At 42.3% G+C, this 14,733-nt stretch overlaps 1 protein-coding gene across 3 annotated transcripts in view; it reads right to left on the bottom strand.

Annotated features, from left to right (window-relative positions):
- The window catches only part of PTPRT (protein tyrosine phosphatase receptor type T), a 1,296,550-nt gene that overhangs the window by 814,440 nt on the left and 467,377 nt on the right, over positions 1–14,733 (bottom strand). For all 3 annotated transcript variants that reach the window (XM_049868705.1, XM_049868707.1, XM_049868708.1), the window contains exon 4: positions 2,380–2,461. In XM_049868705.1, coding sequence (XP_049724662.1) covers positions 2,380–2,461 — 82 coding nt within the window. The remainder of the gene's footprint in view (positions 1–2,379; positions 2,462–14,733) is intronic.

The following is a 14,733-nucleotide window of genomic DNA, read 5'->3' as shown; positions in this document are numbered from 1 at the left end:
CCAATTCCATAAGCATGCAACCCACATTCCTCAGCAGGAGGAGTATGAGGATGTCAGGGGAATCCTAAATTCAGGAGCAGCCCCAATGAAAGGAAGATTACAGAAGGAGTTAAGAGACTTTAAGGGTGTAAAGGCATCCAAACGCTCTCCAGAGAACCCCCTCCCATGAAGATTTATCAGAGAGAAGGAAGCATTTGCCTCTGATTGCAAACCACGTGCTTGGAGCTAAGGCAGAGCTTTTATCAATCTGTCCTTAAAGGCAGCTGGGGCTGGGACAAGAGGCAGGTTGGGCATCATAGCAGAGACTAAAATTTTCATTACAGCATAGAGTTTTGGGAGCCAAGGAGAGATTCCCCCATGCCATGTTCTCCTAGAAATTTTCCAGAATCTCCTGGGAGAGGACAAGGGTCACGTACTTGAAAGACAAAGTCCAAACATCAAGCATAGGGTAAGAAGCAGGAATGAAACTGGACACCCCAAACATAAGCACTCTCTAAGAGGCAGAGATGGGGTGAGTGCAGGTCCTGGGGAAGGGCAAAGACTTTTTTCAGAAAGACTGTCTCAAACTCATGGATAGCATGGTTGAGTATGTGAGGTTTAAAGGACCACAGGTAGGGTACATCTCTTCCAACAGATTTGCCCAGTCTTAGGCTAAAGATTATTCTCCAATGGGCAGCTGATGCTAACTCCCAGGAGTTGAAGGAATTTAATCCTGTGAGGGGAATCAACTGCATATCCACTATATAACCCTGCATAGCTGGGGAGATTTCTGGGACCTTCTTTACATGAGGCTTGGTACAGCAGAGATATTTCTCAGGCATGATGGAATGGAAAGACACCTTTAGGAACATCCTAAAAGCTCAGAGAATAACCCAGAAGGTAGAAGTCTATAGCCACAATAATAGGGAGTCCAGTAGGATGAACTCATTCCTGAGATGCTGGTTGATTTCTGGGGAGGGGTCTCTCTTGCACAGCCATAAAATAGTTACCGAAAACATTGTCTTCTTTAAACCCCTGGGAACTTGTCCCAAATTCTCTAAGAGAAGGTGCTCTGAGACAATGAGTCAGACAATGGTATTCTAGTCCAGGGCAAGGAAGAAAATGATGCTTGAGGGCCTGACAAATTCAACGCAGCAGACGTGGAAGGAGTCATTTCAATTGAAGCAACATGGATGAGACCAAAGTGAGAATAGCCCCCAAAATGGGAAAGAATTAAAAGACGAGGACTAGAGAGGGCACATGGTGTCTTTTCAGACAGCAGGAAACTACACATAGCCCATAGCGTGACTAAGGGCTATTTAGGGTTATTGAGCCCTGGTGGTGTAATGGTTAAGCATTCAGCTGCTAACCAAAAGGGGAGAAGTTTGAACTCACCAGCTATTCCACGGGAGAAAAGATCTGGCAATCTGGTCTCATAAAGATTACAACCTAGGAAACCCTATGAGGCAGTTCCACTCTGTCCTATAGGGTTGCCATGAGTTGGAATCAACTCAGTGGCACACAACAACATGGTCCCTGTTATGGATTGAACCAGACGGTTACCAAGAAACCAATGGAAATCTCCAATCTGGAGAATGCTAACAAACTGGTATCTCAGTTAGCCCTTGTAGGGGTTACTATAAACCCCATGCATGTCATTTGGATTATGACCATATCTCACCATGCATCAGTATCAGTAGGTATGGTATCATTCTAACTACCTGCACCAGAGACATGTCTCCTCTGAGATTTAATGAACCCAAGAACCGCTGTTCCCTACCAAAACACACTTAAGCATCTTTGACTAAATACAGCAGAAAGAGAACTTTTAGAGGAAACTGGATGGGCAGGGAGGAGTGGCATGCATTTGAGGACTCTTGACACGGCACTATAAGTGCTAACCACTATGAGAAATCTCTCCCTACGCCTACACGGAGCTGATGAGTGTACTTAAAATTATTTTTAAAGAATTAATAGCTTTGGGGTACTTTTCCCTGTGAGTGAACAGTGTGCTAATTTGCTCAGTGTTTTGGTGTTGTTTTTTTTTTTTTAAGACAATTGCACAAGATTCTATCCAAAGCCCTCTAATTCTTCCACTTCAGTGGTCTGAATCCCACTAATAAACAATCAGGACTTTAGACTCCCTTAATAATGGAGAGAGATGCGAACGAAAATGTTTTGCCACTCTCTGCAAATTTCTGTAGGTGTTGCCTGTTGAACGGGCTGGCAAAATTATGGATTTATTCAGGACTGATTGCATTGAGTATGTAAGCATTTTTGCAGGATTAAAAGAGAGAGAGAGAGATGTTTGTGAGCTGAATGAATAGGGTGGATTGCAGCCTCTGCGCTCCCCAGTCTGGCACGGAGCAAGGCTGTGACGGGAGAAGGAAATAGACTTACTGCATGGATGAGCCAGGACCCGGACCTCGTCCACTGCGATGTAGCCAGGATGACCCTTCAAAGAGACGGATTCAAATATCACCTGCAACACACAGCGAAGAGTCAATTTCACAGAAGTGGTTGTAGACATTCATCATAGCAGTGGCCCATCCCCCAAACCTTTCTATTACAGTTTCCCGTCAGAACCAATCAAAGAGACTTTACTTTAGGATAGGACATTACCCTGGCAATTGGCTTGGATTTTCAAGACAATGTAAAATGGTCAAACTCTGGTGACTATCAAAGGAATATTCAGCCATATGGAATGTAATGAATTTCAGACATAACGCTTGGATACAGACGAAGCAACCCAAACCTGGCCTCAAGACCCTAATCTGTACCTTTCTCACTGTGGTTTCAAGTGAAGCACAAAGAAGAATTACTTCCTAATAGCCCAACTTTCTTGTGAAGGGTGAGGGAGAAGGTTACTGGGAGGGTTTACACTGATTTGATTCTACATCCCGAAGGAACATATTACACTGGAATTTCTTAATAACACCTCTTGAAAATAAGCCACGTCCTACCTGTTGGTATCCAGGGATCAGAGGACAACAAGTTCTTTGAAATCTCTACTCTGACTCCCACCCATACTGCTTGTTTCAGTAAAGGTTTTATAATTAAGTTGACTGCTTTCCTTTTACCCAACCTCTACCTTCACCTAGGAGACAGGTGTGGGCAACATGGCCTCTCAATGCCAATGGTCTTCTCTAACCAGCCACACTCCCAAATCTGTCCCTCCCCACTCCATAAATTCAAAATTCCATCTTTGTACATTTTGGCACAGCCTTTTACGCCACAGTGCTTTCCCAACTCATTACTCTTAAACCTGCTTCTCAATTGCACATGGTACCCTTGGCCTCTGCTTTTCTAGAGGCCATATGCGCCTTCCTGGACCTCTGTGTATCCTCAATAAGCCCAGGCTCTATCAACCACCTTGGCTAATCAACAATACCCCTCTCATCTACAGCCTTAATTCCTTTACACCTCAATCTCAACTTCGTGAACTCCATCACAAATCTGCCTTCTCTACTCCTGCATTTCCCACAATGTCCCCTTTCAACATCCACCCCTCCACTCCCAGACTTTGTCTGCCACATTTTCAAAAGGCAAGACAAGAGAAGGGTTGAGCTCTAACTTCTTACCCATCGATCCAATCTACATCCACACCTACCCCCGTCTACTCTTTGCAAGACACATCTCTGCTCTTGACCCAGACCCCTGCTATATTTTCCAACCTCTTTGTTTCTTCTTGGACCTCTTTCCCTCTTCCCTTTATGTCCAGACCCAACCTTTTATTCCCGACCTTGACATATGTAACTGCTTGGGCCTCTCCTATTTAAAAACTATCCTTTGGCAGTAGTTTCTTCTCTAACACGGCCCAGTTGTTTCAATCACATTTTAAAATTCTCAATAGTTTTATCTACACTCATCCTCAACACGCCCTTACTCCCCACTATAAACTTCAATCTGCTATAATCTAGACACCGTCCTCAACACTTCCCTTGAAACTGCTTTCATGTATGATACTAATAATGTCCTAATTGCTAAATCCAATACATATTTTTCAATCTTTATCTTACTTTAACAAGGAAAATAATGTAATGGTTGGCTCTGGAATGAGAAGGCCTGTGTTCTAGCCCTTAATGTGTCACTTACTAGTGTGTGACCATGGCAAGTTACCTCACTGCTCTGTACCTCAGTTTCCTCATCTGTAAAACCAAGGTAATCATAGAATCTACCTCATGGGGTCATTCTGAAGATGAAAAGAGTTAATATACATGCTTAGGATAGTGCCTTAAACATGGTAAGTTAACAAGAAATGTTTGCTATACTTATTAATACTGTGCCATTCTTCTACAATTGTCAATGTTCGTCGCTTCATTTCTGGATGCTCTCAGGTGACACTTCACTCTCATAGTTTTTCTCATAAATCTGGGACTATTCTACCATAGGTTTCCTTGTGAACAGTTAGTTCTCCTATACCTGCTCTTCAAATGGAAGCCTTCTCTACTCATCTTCCTTCAATGGCTGAAAACCTCCAAGCCCAGCTCTACACCCCAGGCCTTTCACCTGAACATTGGTCTCACTTATCCAGCTCACAGCTCTGTATTTCCACCTGGATGTCACATAGTTACCTCAAACTCAATCAATATGCAACAGATATGAGCATTTTCCCTCCCAAACCCTCTCCGTCATTGCCAAACAGGCCATTCTTCCTTAAATATGGACCTTGAAGTGACACACACAATCATTCAAGATGGGAATCTGGGCATTTGATTAGCTCCTCCTTCTCCCTGACCTTCGCATTCATTTTCTTTTTGATTCTTTTTTCTTAGCATTTCTCAGACCCTTCCATATCTTTCCATCTTTGCTATTATGTTGAACCATATGAGGCGGCCATTTTTGTAAATCAAAGCCAGCTGGACGTCAGTGTCACAGCTCTGGCTCAAACCTTCATCACTTTTCGCCTCTACCACCTTACCTTTTGCCTTCAAGTCTATTCGACTCATGGTAACCCCACATGTTTCAGAGACCTATGCTCCATGGGTTTTTCAATGGCTATTTTTTTTTTTTTTCATAATCTTAAAGAAGTAGATCTCCAGGCCTTTCTTCAGTGGCAACACTGGATGGATTTGAACTGACAATTTTTCAGTAAGTAGCCATGGACAAATCATTAACACCATCTAGGGACCTCCTTTTAATATCCTTCAAAATGGACACTCTGCTTCCTGTCTTTTACCCCTAGTTCCTCCCCTATGTTCAAGCCAATGGAAACCCTCTTACGGTGGAAGGAATATAAGGTGGGTGATGATACCAACAAGAAAACCTCCAGGTGGAACTTGGGGTCACTCCAGGTCCCTGGACTCAGAGGGAAATGGTCTCAATCAGGCTTGGGGCTTCAGCAGTTCTAACAAGTGATCAGGAACTCATGGTGATGATAGTGAAGGCTGTGAAAGGCAGCTTCCTGGGGTGGTAAGACCTATCACTGAGACAGGACATGGTACCTGGGGAAATTATATAAAGAGACTTGGGGGATCATACCAAACATACAGCAGCTAGCAAAGCATGATAGCCACTCCAGAAGAGTGGTTTACTAAGACAGCAGGGTCCTTTAGTGAGACTCAATGAACAAAATTGTGCAGGAGGTAGGGGTAGAGCTTGCAGAAAGAAAAGTGTGATCCTTGTCTCATCCTGGTGAAGGAAAGTCAACAGAAAGTCCTTCTATAAATAATCATGTGTCTACTGATTTTTTAATAATTCAAAGGTAACCAAAATCAGAGTTCATAGAAGAAAAAATCAAAAAGTCAGCAGGAGAAATAAAGTCGTGATAATGCTACAATATGGATGGAGCTTGATGACATTATGCTGAGTGAAATAAGTCAATCATAAACGGACAAATATTGTATGACCTTGCTTACATAAAAAGACAAGAAAAGGCAAATGTATAGAGACCAAAGTTTATTAGTGGTTACCAGGGATGGGAAGGAGGGGGAAAAGGGGGGTTAATAGTAATGCAGACACTGCATTGATTAAGGGTAGGATGCACAGCTGATTTTGCAATTTCTTTCAAAAAGTTATATGCCTGTAAAAAGTTGAATTGGCAAAAGTTGGTTGACAGATGCAGTTACAACAACGACAAAAAAAAAAAAAAAGAGTAGCTACTGAGGCTGCTATGTGCAACCAGAAACCACCTCACGGAATTTGGTTCCCGGGTTTGGAGGTTTAGGGTCTTGGTTTCCCGAAACATCCCAGATAATTGGCCTAATAACGTATCTGGTGCCTCTGTTCTACCCCCTAGGTTTGTTGTATAGTGCCTGGGGTCTTAAAAGCTTGTAAGTGGCCATCCGAGGCAAAACAATTGGTCTTTATTTGCCTGGAGCAACAGAGGAAAACAAAGTCAGGAATAGGAGGAGGATACAGAAAGCACGGTTAATTGCCTCCAGGAACAATTGCCTCCTTTGCCACGAAACTACAAAAACTGGATGGTGTCCAGCTCCCATTACCGAACATTTTGATCAAAGATTCTATAGAAGAATGCTGATCAGAATGGGAAAAATGCAGAACAGAATTTTAAATTCTCATGGACTCCAGCCTCCTACAGGCTGATAAACCCCTGAAACTACTCCCTAATATAATCTTTAAACTTTAAACCAAAAAATATGCCCTGAAGTCTTCTTAAAACCTAACAAGAGTTTAGCTTAACTAGTAAGCAATGTCTACCTTGAGCACTGTGCTCTTTTGAGATCTATCTACATGGAATCTAACTGACAACAGTATCTTGAAAGATTAGATAGGAAACTCAGGGGGCAGTGAGTTTATGTTAATGGGCAAGGAACAACTCGGAAAGGAGGGTGAGAAGGGTTGCACAACTTGAAGGATGTCATCAGGGTCACTGAACTGTACATGTAGAAACTGTGGGATGGGTGTATATTTTGCTGTGTATATTCTCAACAAAAACAAAATAAAAATAGAACATACACAGCAAATACACCGAAAAATAACAAGGAAGCATTAAAACTGTGTAGTAAAAATGACAAAACTAAAAGTATATATATTTCTGTTGTGACAACAAAGGTAAATGGATTAAAATATAGAAAGGCTCTCCGATCGTCTAAATAAACAAAACCTAATCGTATGTTATAAGATAAACACCTAACACGGAATGACTCAGTAACCTTAAAAATAACAAGCTGAACAGAGACATAATAAGGAAATGCAAATAAACAAAAAAGTGTTGTTCCAAAACTAATGTAAAAGCATCAAAGTAGATTTTAACAAAAAAGAAAAAGAAGAACCACTAAGTGGAGTACAGTGGTCATTTAAAAAACACACGAGTCAAGAGACTCAAAAGGAGAAAAGAGTCTGTACATTTTAACTCATGTCTCAGATGCTGATCAAAGAGGGAAAAAACATGTTGAGTATGTGTATACTGTAATAATATTTACTAGACATATGTTAACACATATAAAGGGAGAATAAAACTTCGGTTCAAATGTTCATGAATTATTTACAAAAAGATCATATTATAGGCCCCAACAGAACTTCAATAAATGAGTCAAAGAAGAAATTATACAGGTTTTGGTCTGTACATTTTCTAACCAAATTCACTAAAACTAGAAATTAGTAATAAAAGCTTATAAATCAACTTCTTCAAAGAATGTTTTATATGGTAAAAAAAGATTGAAACAAAATTAAAAATCAAAGGAAGGGGAGGCTGAGAATACTATTTGTTATATACACTCCAGATAAAAGGTTAATAGTCTTTTTTGTGTAAAGAACTCCTGAGAATCAACAAAAGAAAGAAATAAACCCTCCAAAATAAAAATCAGCAATTAACTTCAGCAGGTAATTCACAAAAGATGAGTAAGAACGGTAAATAAAATCTCTGCATGCAAACTTCCTAAAAAATGACACTGGGGAGGTTAGTGGATGAATATTTTCTTGTTGTACTTTTCTGGATCTTCCCAATTTTCTATAATAATAATGAGCTATTTTAAGATCAAAATAACAATGAAATGCTTTAAAGTGCATTACTTCTTTGTGTCTCTCTGGGCATTTTATTGTTGCTATGTCATGTACCACTATGCAATCAATTCCATTACAGCACCTATCACACCACGTTGCAATTGCTTGTTCATGAATGGTTTCACTCTCTAAACTCTGAACCCATCGTGAACGAAACCAGCATCTCCCTCCATCCCTTTCTTCCTTCCTCTCTCCCCCTTCCCTCACTCTCTTCCAGGTTTATAGAGTCCCCTCTGTACCAAACATGGGTACTTATGCTGGAAATATAAAAATAAGCAAGAAAATTAAGGTCCTAGCCCCGATGAGCCTCCTATTCCAGTGAATGAAAATGGAAATTAAACAAATATTCAAAATTAAACTCCTTCTGCCCTTGGTTTTATGAAGGAAAAAACCAGGATAATGTGATAAAGAGTAGCTATGGGGAAGAGCGTCTATTTAGAGCAGTCAGGAAGGTACTGTCTTGGGAAGTGATGATTAAGATGAAACCAAGAGGATGAAAGTAGTCAGTCAAGGAAGAGGCAGTGGTAAGTGCAAAGGCCATGAGGCAGGATACCATGAGTAGGAGAGATATAAGCAAGGCTGGAGTGTTAGTTGGGGCCAGATGACATGGGATCTTACAAGACAAAGTAAACCATAAAATCAAAGCAATTGCCATCCAGTCAATTCTGACTCAAGGTGACCCCATGTGTTACAAAGGAAAACTATTCCATAGGGTTTTCTTGACTGTAACCTTTACGCAAGCAGGTCGCCAGGCTTTTCTTCCAAAGTGGGTAGGTGGGTTCAAACCACCAAACTTTAGGTTAGTAGCTGAGAGCAAACCACTTGTGACACCCAGGAACCTTACAGGACATTGTTACACAAACCCATTGCCACTGAGTCAATTCCGACTCATAGCGACCCTATAAGACTGAGTAGAATTGTCCCACAGGGTTTCCAAAAAGTGGCTGATGGATTTGAACTGCCCATCTTTTGGTTAGGAGCCATAGCTCTTAACCACTGTGCCATGAGGGCCCCACAGGACATAGTAGGGTTTACATTTTCTTCTGGCTTCTCTGTGGAAATTGACTGGGAGGGGGTAACCGAGCGGCAAAATGAAAGAAAAGAGACGTATCAGTTGATTATTGTAGTCATCAACACAAAAGATGAGTATGGCTTGGACGACAATGGTGGCTACAGGGAGGAAAATAAGATGATGATTTGACAGATATTTTGAAAGAAGAAGTGCTGTTGGATTAAGAGCTGAGGAGTGAAGGACAGAGAAGAATCAATGAGGACTTGGCAATTTGGGGCTTGACATAATAGGCAGATTCTGGTGCCATATATTGAGACGGGGAAAATGAGATGATAAACATGTATGCATGAACAGCTGGGGTAGGCCAAAGTGTCCTTTTTGTCATGTTAAGTTTGAGATGTCCATTAAACATTTGAATGGATATGTTGAGTAGGAAGCTGGCAATCTGTTTCTGGAGCTCATGGGAGATTTAGGACCAGAGTTATACATCTATGTGTATACTTTGGCATATAGATGTTATTTAAGGCCTTGGAACTAGGTGAGGTGACCTCAGAAGACAGAGTAGATAGTTCAGAACAGAGGCCAAGTCATAAAGGCCCAACAGAGAATTTTTTAGGATGGTAGAGACTGGAGCATGATTTCAGGTGGAGAGGAATTATTCAGGAAAACATCAGGATAAGATACAAGGGGGGTGGTGGGTACTGATTGGATAAGATTCTAGGGGAGGCAGGAGTCAACTGAGGTTAAAGATACCAGTTGGAGGGATTGGTATTGGCCAGAATTTGGTACCTTATCAACTGAGACTGAATGATAGTAATAACAACAATAAAAGAGATAATAACCACAATAATAAAGGTTGGCAATACTGACCATTTATTATGCAGTCTCATTCTATCAACAGCACTAAGAAATGAGACCAGCTGTATTACCAGCTCAGAAAGAAAGCCAGAGGTGGACCAAGGGCCGGGACCCTGGTCTCCTGGCTCATGTTACAGGGCCATGCCCGTTACCGGACATTGAGGAAAAACAGCCTAAGCTCTCATTTAACCAAAACACTTGGTTAGGCAGAATTCTGACTCCAGTTAACCAAAGTTTTACTTGATTAAGTTGTTCAACTACTTTGACTATTTCTCAAACATCTCCTGGGATCTACCCTATATCATAATTAGTAATAAATATTCCATGAATGAACACATTGTTGGTCACGGGAGAATGGAGGTATCCATTTGTTCACTGGTCTCTCTCCATTCTTTTGCAGCAATAAGAATCCTATAATGAGACAGAGGAGCATCCACCAAAATTCCTATTGGGAATTTTTTCATAAAGCATTGTGGTAGGTGAGACTCAGGTTTCTCAAATATGAGAAAGTAATATCCTGCTAGAAACAAGGGAAAGAATGTTCTGGATTTTCATTAAATGAGTCAATAATGGTAAAGTGCTTACAAGACACATAGTAAGATATTAATCTTAGCTATTATGATTTCCATTACTCTGGGGTGGGGATGGGTGATGAGAGTGGAAATGCAAGGGAATAGGGATATAGCCTGGCAGAGGCAGAAAGCATTAGGCTGCCCTATGTGACTGTCTCCTATGACACCCATCCCAGTCTCCACTAAGGTTCCTCCACTCAACAGACTCTTTGATGTGAATCAGGACTGGTAGAAACTGGTGGATGCTGGGCTTTGTGTCCACGTGGAGGTTGGTGGGTACAGGAGCCAAGAGGCACATGTGGGTACAGGAGCCAAGGTGGTGGGGTGTGCAGAAGTACAAGGAAGAAGACAATGATAGCATACAGAATCCTTGAGGAAGACTCCTGACTCACAAGACAATGGAATTAGGGTCCATCCAGTATGTTCATACCATAGTGAAGGCCACAGATGCAACTGGGATTAAAGTGCCTCCCAGAACAGAATGGGGGGACACTCCCCCCCTTCACTGGAAGTCTGCTCAAAGGAGAATGCTCACAGAACCTGCAGGAGTAAAAAGGGCCCCATCCTAGGCATACCACCCTACAAGCAGAGGGAAAAATCCTGAAAGCTGTTGTAAGATAGACCCTTCCATGCCTTGAGGAGTGGGGAGTCAACAGTACTCATGTAAAGCTGGATGTGTCAGAAATACTGCACCATGCTATGCCTCTACTGCATTAAGTATTCGCTTGGGAAGTGGCAGAGGAGAACCCAGGAAATGTTTGGGCTAGAGGAAAAGTAAGTTACATACCTGCAGCTCAGCCCCAGGTTGTCAGCCAACAAAATACCGGTGAATGTAAATCACCAGACTCCTCTATTCATGTCATAAGGTGCCCTAGAAGATAACCTGTAATCTCAGGTGGAGATCACCCCACCAGTGGACTTCCAGTGTGGGGGCCCTGGTCACAGGAAGCCCCCACCCTCCATCCAGTATGTATCAGCTCCAGTTCCTAGGGATAGATACCACAAGGGTACAGGAGACTTTCAGGACCCTGAGATGGAAAGGCCTACCCAGGTGTTCTAGGACAGGAAGGATGGTCATCTTTAAGCCAAGCACTTTCAGAAGGAAACTCAAACCAAGGCCCTTGAAGGACAAAAGCAGGAAATGGGAGAAGAGCTGGAGGAGTAGGTAAAGAGGCTTGAGAGCTACTCTGGTACTGTGTGTTCACAGAGGGTAGAGAAAGCCGAATGGGATGGGGGACTGAAGTAGGCCACCCATACACTCAGTGATACTCCATTTCAGTGTATGAAGGCAGAGTCCCTGGGGTACAGGGACTGGAAATGAAATCTTAGGCTGGTAATCTCAACTTCTCTGTGGGACATTCCACCCTAAGGCTGCTATTGCGGACCTACTATTAACTGCATGGGTCCCAGCCCCCAGAGCTTCGTTAGAGGCCTGCTGAGGGGCGTATGGAGGATTGGACTTGCCCGAAGAGGTGCAAACCTCTCCCTATACATGAGGTACTGGGCGAGGCTGGGAGGTAACTTCCCAGAATTCATGATCAGCCCCTCAAAAAGGCTGGCTGTGTGCATGTTTGGGAGACTGTGTGGGTATATTAGGCCATGGTTGGGAGCACCTAGTGTTTTAGCCCACCTTCTCTAGCCCTCAAGCAGATAATTTCTGCAACAAAAGTTTCAAGGGGCTGCAAACAGTTTCTCAAAAGACACAAGATAGGAAAATGTTGGTTCACCAGGCTCTTCTTAGGAAGAGGGCCATACTTTCATATTTTTATAGGGGGGTTGCTTTGGATCCCTTAAATGATAGCTTAAGAGAGCTATGGCTATTAATCAGCAGTTCGAAACCACCAGCTGCTCCTTGGAAATCCTGTGGATGGCACAGTGGTTAAGAGCTATGGCTGCTAACCAAAAGGTCAGCAGTTGAATCCACCAGCCACTCCAAGGAAACCCTGTTGGGCAGTCCTATAGGGTCACTATGAGTCGGAATTGACTTGACAGCAATGGGTTTTGTTTTTGTTTCAATGTCTTCTTGTCCTTTATCATCTTAGTTCAATTAATGAAAAATGTCTATTTGTTGCCCATCTGTCCATCCATCCACCCACCCATTTACCCTTCCATCTTTAGTGAATAAGATTTGGTTCCTATCCATAAGGAGCTCTGCATAACCAATAATCATATATACCTACAATTATCTTACTGGGCATATCATACGTGCTTGATGCCATAAAACAGAAAGGGGACACATACCCCAGCTAAGGGAGAAAAGGATGCCACCATCCTTATATGGGATACTACGGTTAAGTCATAAAAATGAGGCCACTATTGCTGATCAAATTCTACCATTTGTTGGGGCATTTTCTCATGGTGGTAGGTGTTTTAAGAACTGAGCTTGGAGCCAGAGGACCTAGGCAGGATTATGTGGACTTCAGTTTACCAATAACATTGCCTACTCTAGAAGACAACATGTGTTGCTACCTAACATAGGAGTTATTGTACAGATAAGAGGAAACATGCCTACAAAAAGGCTGGGACATATGGGATGCCTAAGCAGTGTCTTTTTCCATATACCTCATCAAAGAGTATGGCAAATGGCAGGACTGCCCCCTTCCTGGGTCATTGTTTCTGCTCATTGTACTTCTACTGGTAGTCCTATCCTAAACCTGTTTGTATCAGGCCCTGGGTAAGGAGTTTCTAACTGGATCTCTAAGGGCTAACTGGGGGCCTACATGGGTTTATAGAGCTGCTTGGTGTTTTGCCCAATGATATGGCGGCAAAAATCTAGGGGAAGGGGGATCTGGGTTCTAGCCCCAGATTTGCCCATGGTCTTCTGTGTGCTCCTGGACTTCATTGTCTATCTCTGGGTGACAACTTCATCACCTACATAAGAATTCAGCAAATCATGACCCAGAAGCCAAATCTGGCCCACCACCTGTTTTGTACATAAAGTTTAATCGAAACACAGCTATGTCCATTCACACGGCTGCTTTCATGGTATAACGGTAGAGTTGAATAGAGGTTGTGACAAAGGCAGTATGGCCTGCAAAGCCTACAATATTTTCTATCTGGCGCTTTATAGAAAATGAAAAGGATCTACAAAATGGAGATGAACCAAAGCCGCATGTGCCAATGCACATTTTGTAAATATCTATGGGCAGAGAAACTATATAATTTATTATTCAAACTGGGCCACTTGAGAGAGTGAAACAGATGTGCTCAACAAAATCACCAAGACAACAGGAATAAACCAGGAGTGTCCCAGGCAATCCAGGATCCAGGGCCGTCTATCTATAGAACACTATCCCTAGAGTGAGACACGTACAAAAAAGAGGTCCACAGTCAAATTTACAACTAAGACAATTAATTAAACAGGTTTCTTTCTGACTCCTCCAAGCTTGCACTTGGCCAACTGTGAGTCTTCTAGAAGGCAGTAGGTGTACTGTGCAGTTTTTCCAAAATGCACCTAACTTTGACCACAGCATCCTTCATCATGGAGCATCTTGGGGAATGAATGGTCCACAGAATGCACTCTCCAAGGCACGTAATGGGGATTCTTCCCATGGTATACTGGCAAGAGCATCTCCCCCACTCACGCGATCAGGCAGATAGTGAACACAGGGCAATGACCCTCACTACAACTCTGAAATACAAACAGCTCTGAAAACAAGCTTTTTCACCTACGAGTTATATAAAGTAATTTAGTAGCAAATTCTAAGCTGAACTGATCTGATGCTATTTACGGTCTTTATTTATCCCACCTCTTGTGTATATCTGGAAGTTTTGCTATAGGGATTAGTAATATATTTGATGATGGGGCGCTGCCTCAGACCCTACTGGGAGTGTTACAAAACATGCAAGAGATGCAAACATATTATCTTTTAAATTCCAAATATTCTGAATTCTGAACTACATCTGACACCATGAGTTTCAGATAAAGGACTGTGGACCTGGTACTAGTTAAAACAAACTGCATAAAGGAGGAAAGACACATAGAGATAATGAGGCCTAAGGATATTTACCTCAAAACATTTAGGGTCAAACACATCACATTGCTAGTAACACACATGTTAAAATCAAAGGGTTCTCCCTTTTACTGATGAGTTATTGCTTTTCTAAAGAAGAGATTAGGGATTTACCTTGACCCAGAGGGACTACAGTCCACACCAACCAGTATAAAGCCAGCCCTCGCCTGACTCACCTCAGCAGGTCTGGTACCTGGCCTGGCTCAGAGAACCTTGTTGAATAACTGACAAATGGACGAATAAACTGAGGGAGTGCCTGAGTGATGGGCTGTGAAAACACTCACATAACCACTCTACCGTCTGCATCAACTGAAATTAAGTCTTTCCAGGGCTG

The sequence above is a fragment of the Elephas maximus genome, chromosome 25 (assembly GCF_024166365.1).
Source record: "Elephas maximus indicus isolate mEleMax1 chromosome 25, mEleMax1 primary haplotype, whole genome shotgun sequence".
Taxonomy (NCBI): domain Eukaryota; kingdom Metazoa; phylum Chordata; class Mammalia; order Proboscidea; family Elephantidae; genus Elephas; species Elephas maximus.
The sequence above is the reverse complement of the archived record's forward strand: the minus strand, read 5'-3'. Positions and strand labels throughout refer to the sequence as shown.